Below are 14,611 nucleotides of genomic sequence, written 5' to 3'. Positions count from 1 at the left end.
CAATTCTAGGCTTAATTTTTTTCTTCAGTGCTTTCAGGTTGAAAAATTCCAAGTGTGTTCTTCCCTTTTGGTTTTCTAACTCTAGGTCTTTTCACCTTTCATTATAATACTTTTGTCTTCTCAAGCTGCCCTTTGAAATCTGTTCATTTGTTTTATTTCATCATTTCTTCTATTTGCTTTAACTACTCTACTCTAGCTACTCAAGAGCAAGTTTCACAGTCTCTTCTGACATCTGTTTTGGTCTTTTCTTCCTTTCTTGTCTTTTTAATGAACTTTTGCTTTCTGATCATGTTCTTGATGTCATCCTACAGTTCATCTGGTTTTTGGTCATTGGTGTTCAATGCATCAAAATGTATTATTCAGATAATCTCTAAATTCAGATGGGATATAATTAAATTCATATTTTGGCTCTTGTAGAGATGTTTTAATTTTCTTTAGCTTCAACTTGAGTTTGCATATGAGCAATTGATGGTCTGTTCCTGGCTTTATTTTGACTGATGATATTGAGATTCTCCATCAGTTCTTTCCACATATATAGTCAGTCTGATTCTAGTGTATTCCGTCTGGTGAGGTCTACATGTGTAGGTGCCATTTATATTGTTGAAAAAAGGTACTTGCAATGCTGGTCTTGGAAAATTCTATCATGCTATCTCCAGCATCATTTCTGTTACCAAGGCCATATTTCTCAGATATTGATGATTCTTTGTTTCAAACTTTCCCATTCCAATTACCAGTAATAATCAATATATCTTATTGTATGTTTAGTGAATTTCAGGCTGCATGAGTTGGTAAAAATTTTCAGTATATTCTTCTTTGGCTTTAGTAGCTGGTAAGTAAATTTGATAATAGTAGTATTACTTGGTCTTCCTTGTAAGTTTGTGAATCTTATCCTATCATTGACAGCATTGTACTTCAAGGTAGATCTTGAAACATTCTTTGTGACGATGAATGCCATGCCATTCCTGTTCAATTGACATTCCCAGCATAGTAGATCATGTGGTTGTCTGATTCAAAATGGCCAATATCATTCCATTTCAGCTCACCAGTTCCTAGGATATCAACCTTTAGTCATTCTGTTCCATTTTTGACCATTTCCAATTTTTCTAGATTCATATTTCTTACATTCCATGTCCCAATTGTTAATGGATCTTTGCAGCGGTTTCTTCCCATTTTGACTTGTGCCCCACTAGCAAATGAAGGTTCCAGAAACTTTACTCCATCTTTGTCGTTAAAGTTCACTCTTCTTTGAAGAGGCAGCTCTTCCCCAGTCATAATTTGAATGGCTTCTCAACTGAAGAGCTCCTCTTCTGGCACTATATCAGGCAGTGTGTCAGGGCTATTCATCAAGTTTTCCAGTAATGTATCAGACAGTGTTTCATTGCTATTCATAAGGTTTTCACTGGCCAATTTTTTTGAGAAGTGGATGCCCCTTTCCCTCTTCCCACCAATACCATAAGTAGGTAGCTTTAAAGAATAGAAATTCATTTTTTTTTTTTTCACAATTCTGAATGCTAACCGTGCAAATCAGTGATTTCTTTTGTGATCCTTCATGTGGTCCATATCTGGCCCATAGTGAGTGTTAAACCAAAGAAAACCAAACCTGTTGTCAGTGAGTTGATTCCACCTTAAGGGGACCCCATGTGTTAAGGGGTGGAACTGCTACTTAGGATTTTCTTGGCTTCAGTCTCCATGGAAGCAGATTGCCAGGCTTTTCTTCTGCGGTGCTGCTGGTGGGTTTGAACCACTAGACTTTATGTTAGTCTTCCAGTGCAAACCGTTTGCACCAATGTTAGCTGTTAATTTTACACAGATTCAAAATGCTTTCCTTAACATTAGGTGTTCTGATTATTTAATGCCACTCTGACAAGGATATATACCACAAATGGGATGGCTTTAACCAACAGGAGTTTATTCGCTTACAATTTGGAGGCTTTAAGTCTGAGTTCAAAGTGCCAGGCTCTAGGGGCTGGGTGAAAGCCCCTCAACCTTGGGCTTCAGCTCTACCTCCTGCTCTCAGCCCACTGAAGCTGCAGGCTTTTCTTCACTCAGCTGCTGGCTTCTGAGGCTGACAAGCCCAAAGTTGACAAGTACAATGGCACAGTCCCGATGTTACCAAACCATATGGCAGGCCATTAACTCAAGTGCATTGAAAGTCCCAAGGTTGGCAAAGCATGGCAGGCTGCTGAACAATGACATGGCTGCATGTGTAATTCAAGCATGCCATATGCTAGACACTATCCCCAAGGCTTCTCCTTATATACAGGAAGCAGACCACATCCCTAAGGCAGTGCTACTCAGCTGCTTGTGGTAGATCCCACCATGGAGTTGTTTACCAGTCTCATCATGGAGGTATACTACATCCAGCTGCCCAGCCACTCAACCAGGCCCAGCCAAGTTGACACACAAACTTAACTACCACAGGAGAGCAATATGTAAACTAGTTGACATATAAGCCTGAGTTTGAGTCCTAAAACTTAGCTCTTGACTTTGGCAGTTATTTTACCTTCTTTGAGTCTCACTGTTTTCACCTATAGAATATGAATAATGATAACATCTACTCTATAGAGTAGTTAGGAAAGTGAATTGAGGTATCCCTATTCCATGCTTGGCATGGTGCCTGGCCTATAGTAAGTACCCAGTAAAAGTGTGTTACTGTTTTTGGACTCATTCATTTAAGTGTTTGGGTGGAGCTGGGCAGGGGCTCCAGGAGGAGTGTGGTTTGGGAGCATTGTTTCCCTGGAGATGATTGAAAGGCCACCATTTTGCTCTTTGCAGACTTGGTTGCCCTCCTGGGCTTTCCCTATGCCTCCAGTGGGGAAAACACAGGCATCGTGAAGAAGTTCCCGAGGTTTCAGAACCGAGAGCTGGAGGCCACCCGACGCCAGCGGATGGATTACCCAGTGTAAGGAGGCAGAACTCGTGTGGTTGGGTGGTGCTCTTTTCATCTGAGGGCCAGTCACAGGCTAGCAGAAGCCGTGAGGAGGAAACAGCTTGGGAATTAGCATGTGGAGGTTGACAAAACTTAAATCAGTGAATCTGAAAGCCTCAACTTATTCTTGAGTTATTCTTGCATTTAGCAATTCTCAGTTTGCTGTGGACTTTTTATATCAGTCCTCAGTAGGGAATAAGGTGTTGAAGCGTGAGGGTTTGCAAGACTTCGGGCTCAGCCTGCCAAAGCTAACACCTCTTGCAGACTTTGCTTTGCCCTTTCTGTCTTGGAAGATTGGACCACACACACACATATACACACATACACACACAGGGACCAAACCAGTTATCACTGAGTCAGTACCAACTCATGGTGATCCCCTGTGTGTCAGAGTAGAATTGTGCCTTGTAGGGTTTTCAGTGGCTGATTTTTTGGAAGTAGATTGCCAGGCCTTTCTTCCATGATGCCTTTGGGTTGACTCAAACTTCCAAACTTTTGGTTAGCAGCCAAGCAAGCCAGCTGTTTGCACCACCCAGAGGCTACAAGATTGGAATAGCTGCTTGAATTCTCACAACTTTTAAACTCCTCCATTGAGTTCGGCAAAATCCATCCATATATTTTCCGTTCTACTGAAGATGCAGAGAATGGTTCCTGGTTCACTTCAGATGGGATGGATTTAGCAGAGTGATTTAATTCTTCCCGTGCTGCAGCTGTAGAAAGATCTTGAGACGCTTTCCTGAGCATGTGTTCTTGCTAAGCTTCCTTGTAATAACTTATCTTCATGAGCTTGCCCAGCTGGGTGGGTCAGGAGGGAGTATGTGACGCCATCTGTTTGCATATCTTACTGATTCTGAGGCCAGATTAAAAAGCCTAGGCTATTGTAAAGGATTTGTTTTGGAAGCATTCCCAAATGATACAGGGCCACTACTGGAACCCAGACTGTGATTTGGTAACTGGGGTAAAGGGAGAGAAACTGATGGATTGATTTTGACCTTGATTCATGTTTAATGTGGAAAATGCAATTACTTCCAGCTTCTCCTCTTTGAAAGGTCCCTACATGGCAAAAATGTTTGGAGCCCTGGTGGTGCAATGGTTAAGGGTTTGGTTGCTAACTGAAAGGTTGTTTGTTTGAACCCAGTAGTCTCTTCATAGGAGAAACTACCTGGCCATCTACTCCCATAAAAACTACAGTCTAGGAAACCTTATGGTGCAGTTCTGCTCTGTCCTATAGTGTTGCTATGAGTCAGAATTGACTCAATGGCACACAGCAACAACAGCTAACCTAAAGGTTGATGGTCAAACCCACACAGCGGTACTGTGGAAGAAAAGGCCTGGCAGTTTGCTTTCATTAAGATGATAGCCAAGAAAACGCTGTGGAGCTCAGTTCTGCTCTGTAACACATGGGGACACCATGACTTGGAATCGACTCAGCAGTAACTAACAGCAACCTCATCTTCAGACCATTAGTCCTTAGCACAATGGGAAGCACCAAGTAGGTGTTCAGGAAATATTTCTAGAGTGTTTGGATGACCAGGAGATGGACCACATCTTCTGGCTAAATGTGTGCTACTTAAGATGTCCCCTGTTATTTTATCCTCACCCCACAAATCATAACATAAAATTTTTCAACTAAAATAGCCCCTGTCCAAGAATGAACTAATGAGGTCACTTGTTCCATGTTGGTCAGCTGAAAATGTGGTGCCGGACAACCTAACATGTGCATTCAAATAATGCACAGGTATCTCAGTGACCCTGCGGTGATGCCTCTTTGCAGACTATTACATTTTTCTACCTTAGAGCTTTTATCTTTGAAAGAAACAGAATTGCTCAAAAAACCCTAATTATGTTTTTTCTTTTAATCATGGAAAGTGGATTAGCTTCTTATCAAATCACGTCTTATTAAAATCCAAATGTTTATTCTCTGCCTGGCTTTGTAAGCCTTAATCAAGAATTCAGATGGCAGGCATGTGAGATTCTGTGAGGCACACAGAAGCAGAGTTTTTGGTGCAAGTTAGAATGTCTGCTAGTTTTGCACAATGATGCTCAACTCCTGACTGTTGCAGTTACTGTAACCTCCTTTGTCTCAAAAACCAAGCTTTGCGAGCTGATCTCCCATGACGGACACAGAGGCAAGTTCATCCCCTCATTGGGAAGAAAGCAATTTACTCAGTTGCTGTTCACTATAATTACCTGTTCTTGGATGATCTCAATCTGCAGAATATTTTTTTTCTCCCTCACTCTTACAGATTTACTGTTTCACTGTGGCTTTACTTACTCCATTACTGCAAGGCCAATCTCTGTGGGATTCTGTATTTTGTTGATTTGAATGAGATGTACGGCACACCTTCTGTGTTTCTTACTGAAGAGGGTGAGTATAAAACAGAACCTTTCAAATGATACTGTCATTTTCTTACATGCTGTCTAGCAGTGGATACATCTCTCTAGAATAAGGAAGATACTTGTCACTATGACATTTCAGTGAGAGTGATGGCTTTCAAATATGGCCTTCACCTTAAACTTGAACAAATGGCTTATTTACAGAGGAATGCATTGATGGATGTTTTGCTTTGCTTAGAAGAAGATGGAAGCCTTGTAGCTTCATAGGATAGTTATTGAGTAGGTTTAACCACTTCATTCACTCCTAAGTATTTTCTGTCATTTTCATGAGCTTTAACTTTCCCTTTAGGCCACTTGCATATTCAGATGCATCTTGTCAAAGGAGAAGACCTTGCTGTGAAAACTAAATTCATCGTCCCTTTGAAGGAGTGGTTTCGGCTGGATATCTCTTTTAATGGAGGCCAGGTATCTGTACACCAACTCCATCACTACTTGTCAGCATGATCACTTACAGTGAAGCATTGTAAAGCCATGGCCAGTGGTGGTTCAGTGGTAGAATTCTCACCTTCAATGTGAGAGACTCCAGTTCGAAGGCTAGGCAATGCACCTCGCCTGAAGCCACCAGCCATCTGCCGTTGGATGAGTGCATGCTGTTAGAATGCTGAATAGGTTTCAGCAGAGCTTCCTGACTCAGATGGACTAGGAAGAAAGGCCTGGCATTCTCCTTCTGAAAATCAGCCAGTGAAAACCCTTTGGATCACAGTAGTCCAGCCTGCATCTGATCATGGGGGTGGCACAGGACCAGGCAGCACTTTGTTCCATTGGCATGGGGTCACTGTGAGTCGGGGGCAGACTCTGGTCATATGGCAGCTAGCAACAACATTGTCGTAAAATTAACCCATTACCATTGAGTCGATTCCAACTCATACAGGACAGAGTAGAACAGCCCCATAGGGTTTCCAAGGCTGTAAATCTTTACAGAGGCAGACTGCCTCATCTTTGTCCTGGAGAGCAGCTGGTGGGTTTGAACCACTGACCTTTTGGTTAGCAGCCGAATGCCTTAACCATTGTGCCACCAGAGCTCCTTGTAAAATTCGGGAGCAACAAAATCTGCAAAAGCAAATTGTGGTAAATAATAGACTTTTTACAGTTATGCACTTTCTAAATCAAACTTTTATAGATGGAAGTTTAGAGCATACAAATCCTACCCCATTTAATTAACTTTTAAAGTGCTTCTTTTGACTAGCTTGTGAATGAGTAAATAATATAACCAACTGTATAGCCATAATTATCTGAGCAATTCATTCCTTTCCCTTAGGAAATTTGGCTTTGTGGAGATAAGTATTCAAACAGCATTGGCCAAGTTTATATAGCATCATGAGATCTACAACTTTTTTTTTTTTTTTTTTTTAAGGAAATGCATTAGTTAGTTCACCCAACAAATGATTTGACTGTTTTTGGCAGTTGAAACAGTTGCTTACATTTAGATTAAACAGACAAATTATAGTCAAAAAACATCGATGATAATTCTGATGGGATAGAGAGGTTTTATCTGCTTTGTACTATTAAAACCATGTGCATAACTATTTCACACTCTCATAACGCAGTGTTTATGGGTTATAGCAAGTCTGCTGTTATAATTGGGGAGATTCTGTTTATCGATCCACATGATGCCAGGATCCTACGTTTTCCTGGTTATTTTATTTTCTCACCAGCTTTTGTTATTGATTTGTGTTTTTCCTGCAATAAAACTGGAAGAGACATTTTGTTTGTCTTGTGTATTAGATAATACACAGTCTTCCCTTGGTGCTTTGGTTTATCACATTACCGTTTCCTGAAGACACACGAAATTAGGTCAGTCCTTGTTGCCTCCCTGAGAGACATCTATAAAATGTTAGCTGGTTTTTTTTTTTTTTCATGTTTGTTTGTTTTCTTAAAAAAATAATGAGGTGACATAGCTGGGGTCCATGTTTCAGCTTCCTTTCTGCATGAGATCGTGATGGGATTGTAGCTTGTCTCTGCTTTCTCCTAGAGAGAAGCTGAGCTCAGTGCTACATGTCGCTTTGGCAGTATCAAATCATCAGAGCAGATTCTCGGATCTTATTTTGTGTCTGCTATATCCAAGGCAGGGAGCTCTGGTGGCACAGTGGGGAATGCATTAGGCTGCTAACCAGAAGATCAGCAGCTTGAACCCACCACCTGCTCTGTGAAGGAAAGGTGGGGTGATCTGCTTCTGATTTACAGCCTTGCAAACTCAGTGGAGGTTGCTATAATTTGGAATTGACTCAATGGCAGTGTGTTTGGTTTGGTATGCAAGGCAGGGAGCTCTGGTGGCACAGTGGTTAAGGCATTTGGTTGCTAACTAAAAGGTTGGTGGTTTGAACCAACCAGATGCTACATGACAGACAGATGGGCAATCTGCTTCCATAAAGATTTACAGCCTTGGAAGTTTTATGGGGAAGTTCTGCTTTGTCCTGTTGGGTCGCCATGAGTCAGAATTGACTCAATGGCAGTGGGTTTGGTTTTTTTTTTTTTTTTTCTTTTTTTGGTATGCAAAACACTGTGCTCGAGGAGCTTACAGACAATTTATGGAAATAACATTAAGCAGGTGAAGAGCTGTCATAAGGGAGCATAATTGCCATATGATTCATACTGATTCCTAGAAGGGAGGCAGCACTTCCTGCTGGCATGCAAGGAGAAGCGTTCAGAGAGAAGGTTCCTAGGATGGCAGAATTTAGATGGAGAGGTGGGAGAGGGCTTCTCTGCACAGCCATGGGGGTGAACAGATCAACTAGTTTGACTAGAATAGAAGTTTCTAGACTGTTGCTGAGTGCTATTGAGTCAATTCCAACTTATAGTGACCCTCTAGGACAGAGTAGAACTGCCCCATAGGGTTTTCTGGCCTGTAATCTTTGTAGGAGCAGATCACTAAGTGTTTGTTCTGTGGAGCTTCTAGTGGGTCCTAACTTCCAACCTTTCAGTTAGTAGCCAAGCATTTAACCATTGTGCTACCAGGACTCCTTAGAAAACTAAAAGAAGGAGAATAAACCTCTCTGGGCTGAAGTGGAGAATCTGGAATATCAGGAATTTAGACTTTCACTTGCCAGGCAATAGGGTGTCATGGAAGGTTTGTGAGAAGAAATGTCCAGTCAAAATATATTCATTGAAAACAGAGTACAGGATGGGGTATAGCAAGAGAGAAGAATTAGGGAGACCAATGGGGATGGAAAGAAAGAAGTGGATTTTTCTCTTAAGTAAACTTTTGTCCACTTAAATATCCCCTCCAGTAACCTTTCTTTCCATCCCTCCATGCCTCCTTAAGGAGCTCTGGTAGTGTAGTGCCTAAGGCACTTGACTGCTAACCAGAAGGCTGGCGGTTCAAACCTACCAGCCACTCCTTGGAAGGAAGGTTGGGCAATCTACTTCCATAGTGATACTGCCTCGGCAACCCAAGGAGGGGTTGCTATGAGTTGGGGCCAACTCAACGGCACACAACAACAACAACATGCCTCCTTAATTCAAAAGTAGATCCAAAAGCAGTGCGTATTGCCTGTCCACACAAGTCTATCTCTCTGATGGGACCAACGTATTCCTTGCTTTGACAGAATGGGCAAGTGACTTGAAATAAATGGTTAGTTTAGTGAAACAACTGGTTTGAGTTGTCTTCATTGAATTGACATGTTATAATGGTTGAGTTCTTTTTTATTTTTTTTTAAAGTAATTATTTTGTTGTTTTTGTGATTGAGAATATACACAGTGGGATATGCACCACTTGTACAGTTTCTCCGTGTATGATTCAGTACAGTCGTCAGTACATTGACTGCATTCTTTAGGTTGCACAGCCATTCTCACCTTCCTTTTCAGAATCGTTGCTTCTCCAATGACGAGAACTCACTTCCCCCTCAGTTTTCTATCTAATACTTCAAGGTGCTTTTATCAGCTTGATCCATATGGATAGACCTTAAAAGAGCACAACGCTCAAGGTAGACATTCTTTACTAATTAAGCTAACCTAATGGGCAGCTCTGGGAGCATAGTGCCTAAGGCACTTGACTGCTAACCAGAAGGCTGGCGGTTCAAACCCACCAGCCAGTCCTTGGAGGGAAGACTGGACAATCTACTTCCATAGTGATACTGCCTTGAAAACCCAAGGTGGGGTTGCTATGAATTGGGTCTGACTCCATGGCACATAACCACAACAACAACATTTGCTTTAAAAATTGCAGGAGATATTTCTGGTTTAATGTTTAAAGATTGTCTCAAGGCAACAGTTTTGGGGGTTTATCCAGTCTCAATAGGTACAGAAAGTCTGGATTCAATGAAAATTTGAAATTCTATTCTACATTTTCCCCCTTTTGATCAGGATTCTTCTATAGAACCTTTGATCAAAATGTTCAGTAATGGTGAGTGGGCACCTTCCCACATTTCTGGTGAGTTGGGTTAGTTTTTATGGATTGGTTGGTCTTTCACAGACACAGTGTTGTAGCAATATGTTTGAGAACCGCATGTTTGAGTTCCCTACCACTGGCTCTGTGCTGTTGTTGTTGTTATGTGCTGTCGAGTCGGCCCCCACTCACAGCAACCCCTCCTTGGGTTGCCGAGGCAGTATCACTACGGAAGTAGATCGCCCAACCTTCACTGGGGAAGTAAAAGCAGCCCCTGAATTCCACAGGCTTATGTTAGAGTCAAAGAAATGAAGAGAACATTCATGTGAGACAGCTAACAACATTCATGACAACAACATTGTCACCATCTAAACTGAAGTAACAATTCTCAGTCAGTGCTTTGAGGGACCTGGAAAAGTGGGGTGGAAAACAGCAATGTGTGAAGAATGTGTAATGCTAATCTTGTTTTTCCCCCTAGACTCTAATGGGATCAGAGTAAAAATTTTAAAACTTCTTATAGTATCATACACATTTACACACTTCTCTGTCTTTCTATGCAATAAACTTTTAAGCAGAAATATATCACAAAAAAATTTTGGCTTGGAATTTGGAAGTATCTTAAACCCACTGGGGGAACTACTTTGTAGGTATTTTTATCACATCAAGTTTTTTGGGGAAGTTAAATTTCTCAAGTCTTGAAATATACACAGGGCTACTAAACTGTTAATTTCAGTTTGTACAAACTGATCAGGCAAAAACCTAGCCAGCACATTTGGTGAGTAATTTATATCAAGGATTGTATTTGTGATGTGAGGTATCAAGCATGACTGACCTTTGTGTATCTCTCTTCCAACATAGATAGTAGTAACCACTGGCATTGGTGAGGATTTAAAAAGCTACCATCACCAAACCATCAGGTAAGTATGATTTTTTGCTTTATTTAAAGTTTTTCAGGAAGATGGCTAAGGAACCTTCATGCTTTAGTGCTCAACCGTAATGTTTTTCCCACCCCTCCCCATTCAGCTTTTCCAAGCATGGACTGCTCTCTGCCCTGTAGCTAGTCTTTGTACTTTTCTGGCTTTTTTTTTTCCCTAATAATCCATGAACTTTCCCCACCTCCCACTCCTAACCTTTTTCCAATGCAAAAGAAACCCATTCCCTCTCAGGCTCTTGTAAATTCGCCCTTTCACGGCAGTTTATAATTCATTTTCTTTGAAAATTATCTTCAGCAAAGCCTCCTGAAAAATAAATCAAAATAGTACTGCTGCTCATTGAGAATAGTTGGTAACTTTGGCCCAGTACAAAACATAAAAGCAGACAGTCTTCTTATTTATGCTTATAATCTCAATTTGAAATGTATGCAACTATTGATATTGCTGTAACTTTTCATCCTTGTATAAACATTCTCCATAAGAGTTACAGAAACAGGGAATTGGGTCCCTTGCCTTGTATTTCGTAAGTCTTGAAAATTTGCTTCTACATCCACATATCATCTTGGGTTTTATAGTATCAGACTCATTTTATACTGTCAGTACTGCCTCTGGATACTCAGCCTGCCCTCCTCATAAAAACCAAACTCACTGCCGTCGAGTTGATTCGACTCATTGCGACCCCTCCTTGGGTTTCCGAGGCAGTATCACTATGGAAGTAGATTGCCTAATCTTCCTTCCAAGGAGTGGCTGGTGGGTTTGAACCACCTGCCTTCTGGTTAGCAGTCAAATGCCTTAGGCACTGTGCCATCAGAGCTCCCTATCCTCTTCATAACTAGATAATATAGCTATAAATGAATGCTTAAGAATAAGTCTAAAGAAGAGAAACACAAATTACCAACTTTATATGTATAGCTTTAAAAAGTATCTCAGGACTGCCAAGCACATTGGCTAGGGAACGTCTTGCTCCAGCCTTTGGCCGTTTCACTGCATCAAGCAGAAATCTGTTTCTCCCGATAGGCTTGACCAGCTCAGAGCTCCATACACCAGTTCTCTTGAAATCCAGATATTAAGGGATGTAAAGCAAACAGGGGTGGAGACAAGAACTAGAGGGACAGAAGAGAAGCTCTATTTTTTTTTTTTTTTTTCTCACTTCCTGTTCACATTTAAGTCAGACTGTTTTCTTTTAGGCTCTGGGCACATAGAACAATTCTTATTTTCATAGCTGGATTAAAGGATTAGAGTAATATTGAAAGGCTTAAAAAATATTATTACCTTGCCTTCAAAGAGAAAGTCAGGAGGTGACTTGATAGCTATATTGAAGGATGAAGACCAGGAACTAAAAACAGAGCAGAAGTCATAACACGTATCCATTGGATTTAGACCAGTCAGAAGGAATTCATCAGAAAGGAGATTTGTTCTGTAACCAGTGGCTGTGGAATCTCTGACGAGTTCAAGAGTAGGAGAAGCCTAAGGGTCCCATTTGGAGGAAGAGGTGATCTGTGGCATTTTCAGGAATCTCTTCTAGCACCATGGTCTATGCCCCAGAAATTAAGACCTTGCACTTCCAGACAGGAAGTCTAAAATAATGACTTGCTTCTTTTCTCCTGACCTCCATCCCCAACCCCAGGACATTTTTTGGCAACAGACTGGATCTCATCTAGCCTTCTTTTCATTTGTTTGTGTAGGGGCCCTTTTCCTCTTAAATCCCAGAATCTAGAGGCTGACATGATTGAATCACAGAGAGGTCATAGGGCTGAGGGTGCCAAATTTGGGCGAGCGAGTACCAAAAAACTTAGTGATCAGTATAAATAAGATTTTAATATCTTATTTTAAATGTTTTAAATATTTTAAGACACCAAAATTAATATAAAAAAAATCTATGCTAAACAGAATATCAAAATTTTTAATAAAGGCAGGATCACTGTGATGATATAAGACCCCATGGGTTGGGACTGGTTTTCAGGTATCTACCAATTCAACCTTACAGTTAAAACATTGAAATGATTTCTTTCCTATTAATAGTGGCAGTCTCCAGCCATAAGAGTGCCCCTCATCACTACCTCAGCTGTTCCTCTCATACTTGTGGGACCTCCCTCAACAAGGAGGACAGCTAACAAGTTAAGGCTTTGCCCAGCAGGGGGCACCCAGAACCCTGCTCTAGCCGGTCTCTGTTCTGATTGGTCAGTAACATGGGCTTCCTGTGGTTACCAGTTGCCCTTGAGTGTTTTGAGATTCATGGTGATCCCATGTGAGTCAGAGAACTGTGCTCTACAAGATTTTCGGTGATATTTTTGGAAATAGATTACCAAGCCTTTCTCTTGAGACATCAACCTGTCTCTTAGCATTAGCCACTGAGCATGGTAGCTGTTCCCACAACTCAGAGACTCCCAGGGTTGTGATTAGCTATTTTGAATCTTATCCTTGCCAGGAACTCCATTTGCAGAGTGGGACAAGCCAGTGACCTGAACGTCAAATATTTCTGGTTTGCTGGTTACAGGTGGTCCAAGGAAAGCCCTTAAACCCCTTTTTATTTCTTCTTGTAATGGAAGCAGAGTGATAACTATTATCCTGCAAAGTTGGGGTGGGAAGAGCAGTCGTTAAGTGCTCTGGAGTGAAGTGGTACAGGTACAGACTGAAAAGCTATCAAGAACACCAGGTGACAAGTAATAACTGCAGACTTGTGTACGGTTAGATTCATTCATTCATCGAGCCTTCATTCATCTAACACATTTGTTGGGCATCAGCCATGCAGTAGATGGAGTGCTCTATGCTGGGAATAAAATGATGAACTGAAGGAATACAGTCCCTGTCTTCATGGAGCCAAAAACTCTAGTGAGAGAGACAGCTATTAAACAAATAAATTCACAAATAGATTTAAAACAACAAAGTGTGGTCAAGGCTGTGAAGGAAATGAATGAGTGACCTGAGAGAGAATTACAAAACCAAAATGAATCTCATTGCCATCGAGTCAACTCTGACTCATAGCGACTCTGTAGGACAGAGCAGAACTGGCCCATAAGATTTCCAAGGCTGTAAATCTTTACAGTAGCAGACTGCCTCATGTTTCTGAGAAAGAATTACAAGGGAGTCAGAATTTAGACCAGGTCATGGAGATCCTTCCTGAGGAAGTGACATTAAGGTGATAAATACCACAAGGGTGGGGGACGCAGCTCGTGGGAGGCTCTGAGTCCTCCTACCCCAGAAACCGCAAAGCTATTTCCTGACTCTGAGTGAAGCCTGCTTACCAACATCTGCAGTTCTTTCTGGCTCCTGGTGCCATGCAGTAATAAACCACAGCACTCTTCTGTGTCCAGAGAAGAGCAAAGATAGTTTACCAGTGTCTGAACTATTTGAAAAGGGACCGGCCTGGGCTTTGGAAGAGGCTAGCTCAGCTTTTGTGTCAGTGAAATTGATGCCCTCAACCAGTGCACAGTACAAGGAATCTCTTGCATCTTTGCAGCCTTTCTGCTTTTATTTTTTAGTTCCTTTTTCTGCAGCCATTGAGAATGCTAGGGGGAAAATGTAGAGGCACTGTGTGGATGGAGAATAGTCTGGACAGATCTCCGCAGCTGGTTGATATTAATGACAGTTGAAGAATTACTATCCAGTGACTGAGTCATTTGTTGATTAATTGAAAAATCTGGTTAAAGCAAAGGATCCATTAAAATAATAATAAAACCATATGCATTTTAAACATCTTATTTTAATTATAAAATATGAATGTGCATGCATTTGGCCATCTTTTGAGATAGGACCTTGCCTTGGAGTATGGATCCACTGATTGGAGTGTGGATCCCTTGACTGGGGATGGATCCACTGAGCAGAGTGCAAGTCCACTGACCAACGTGTGCATCTGCTGATGGAGTGTGTGGATTCACGGATCAGAGGGTGGATCCGCTGATCAGAGTTGCATAAACCACAACTAGTTTCATTGTCTTCCAAATGAAAAGAAAATAAAGACAATCAGAGTCAATGACAAAAAGACAAACAATCCAGTTAAATAATGGGCAGAAGACATGAATAGACACT

The 14,611-nt window shown here is 41.3% G+C and overlaps 1 protein-coding gene across 1 annotated transcript in view; it reads left to right on the top strand.

The window, feature by feature from the left end:
- SEL1L3 (SEL1L family member 3) overlaps positions 1 to 14,611 on the top strand; it is a 253,483-nt gene that overhangs the window by 81,072 nt on the left and 157,800 nt on the right. The window contains exons 3-6 of the mRNA XM_007955282.1: positions 2,776 to 2,902; positions 5,176 to 5,297; positions 5,616 to 5,731; positions 10,509 to 10,567. Of these exons, the coding sequence (XP_007953473.1) occupies positions 2,776 to 2,902; positions 5,176 to 5,297; positions 5,616 to 5,731; positions 10,509 to 10,567 (424 nt within the window). The remainder of the gene's footprint in view (positions 1 to 2,775; positions 2,903 to 5,175; positions 5,298 to 5,615; positions 5,732 to 10,508; positions 10,568 to 14,611) is intronic.

Source organism: Orycteropus afer, unplaced genomic scaffold, assembly GCF_000298275.1.
Source record: "Orycteropus afer afer isolate SDZICR_OR568_19922 unplaced genomic scaffold, OryAfe1.0 scaffold00497, whole genome shotgun sequence".
NCBI lineage: Eukaryota > Metazoa > Chordata > Mammalia > Tubulidentata > Orycteropodidae > Orycteropus > Orycteropus afer.
This window is presented reverse-complemented; position numbering and strand designations above follow the sequence as displayed.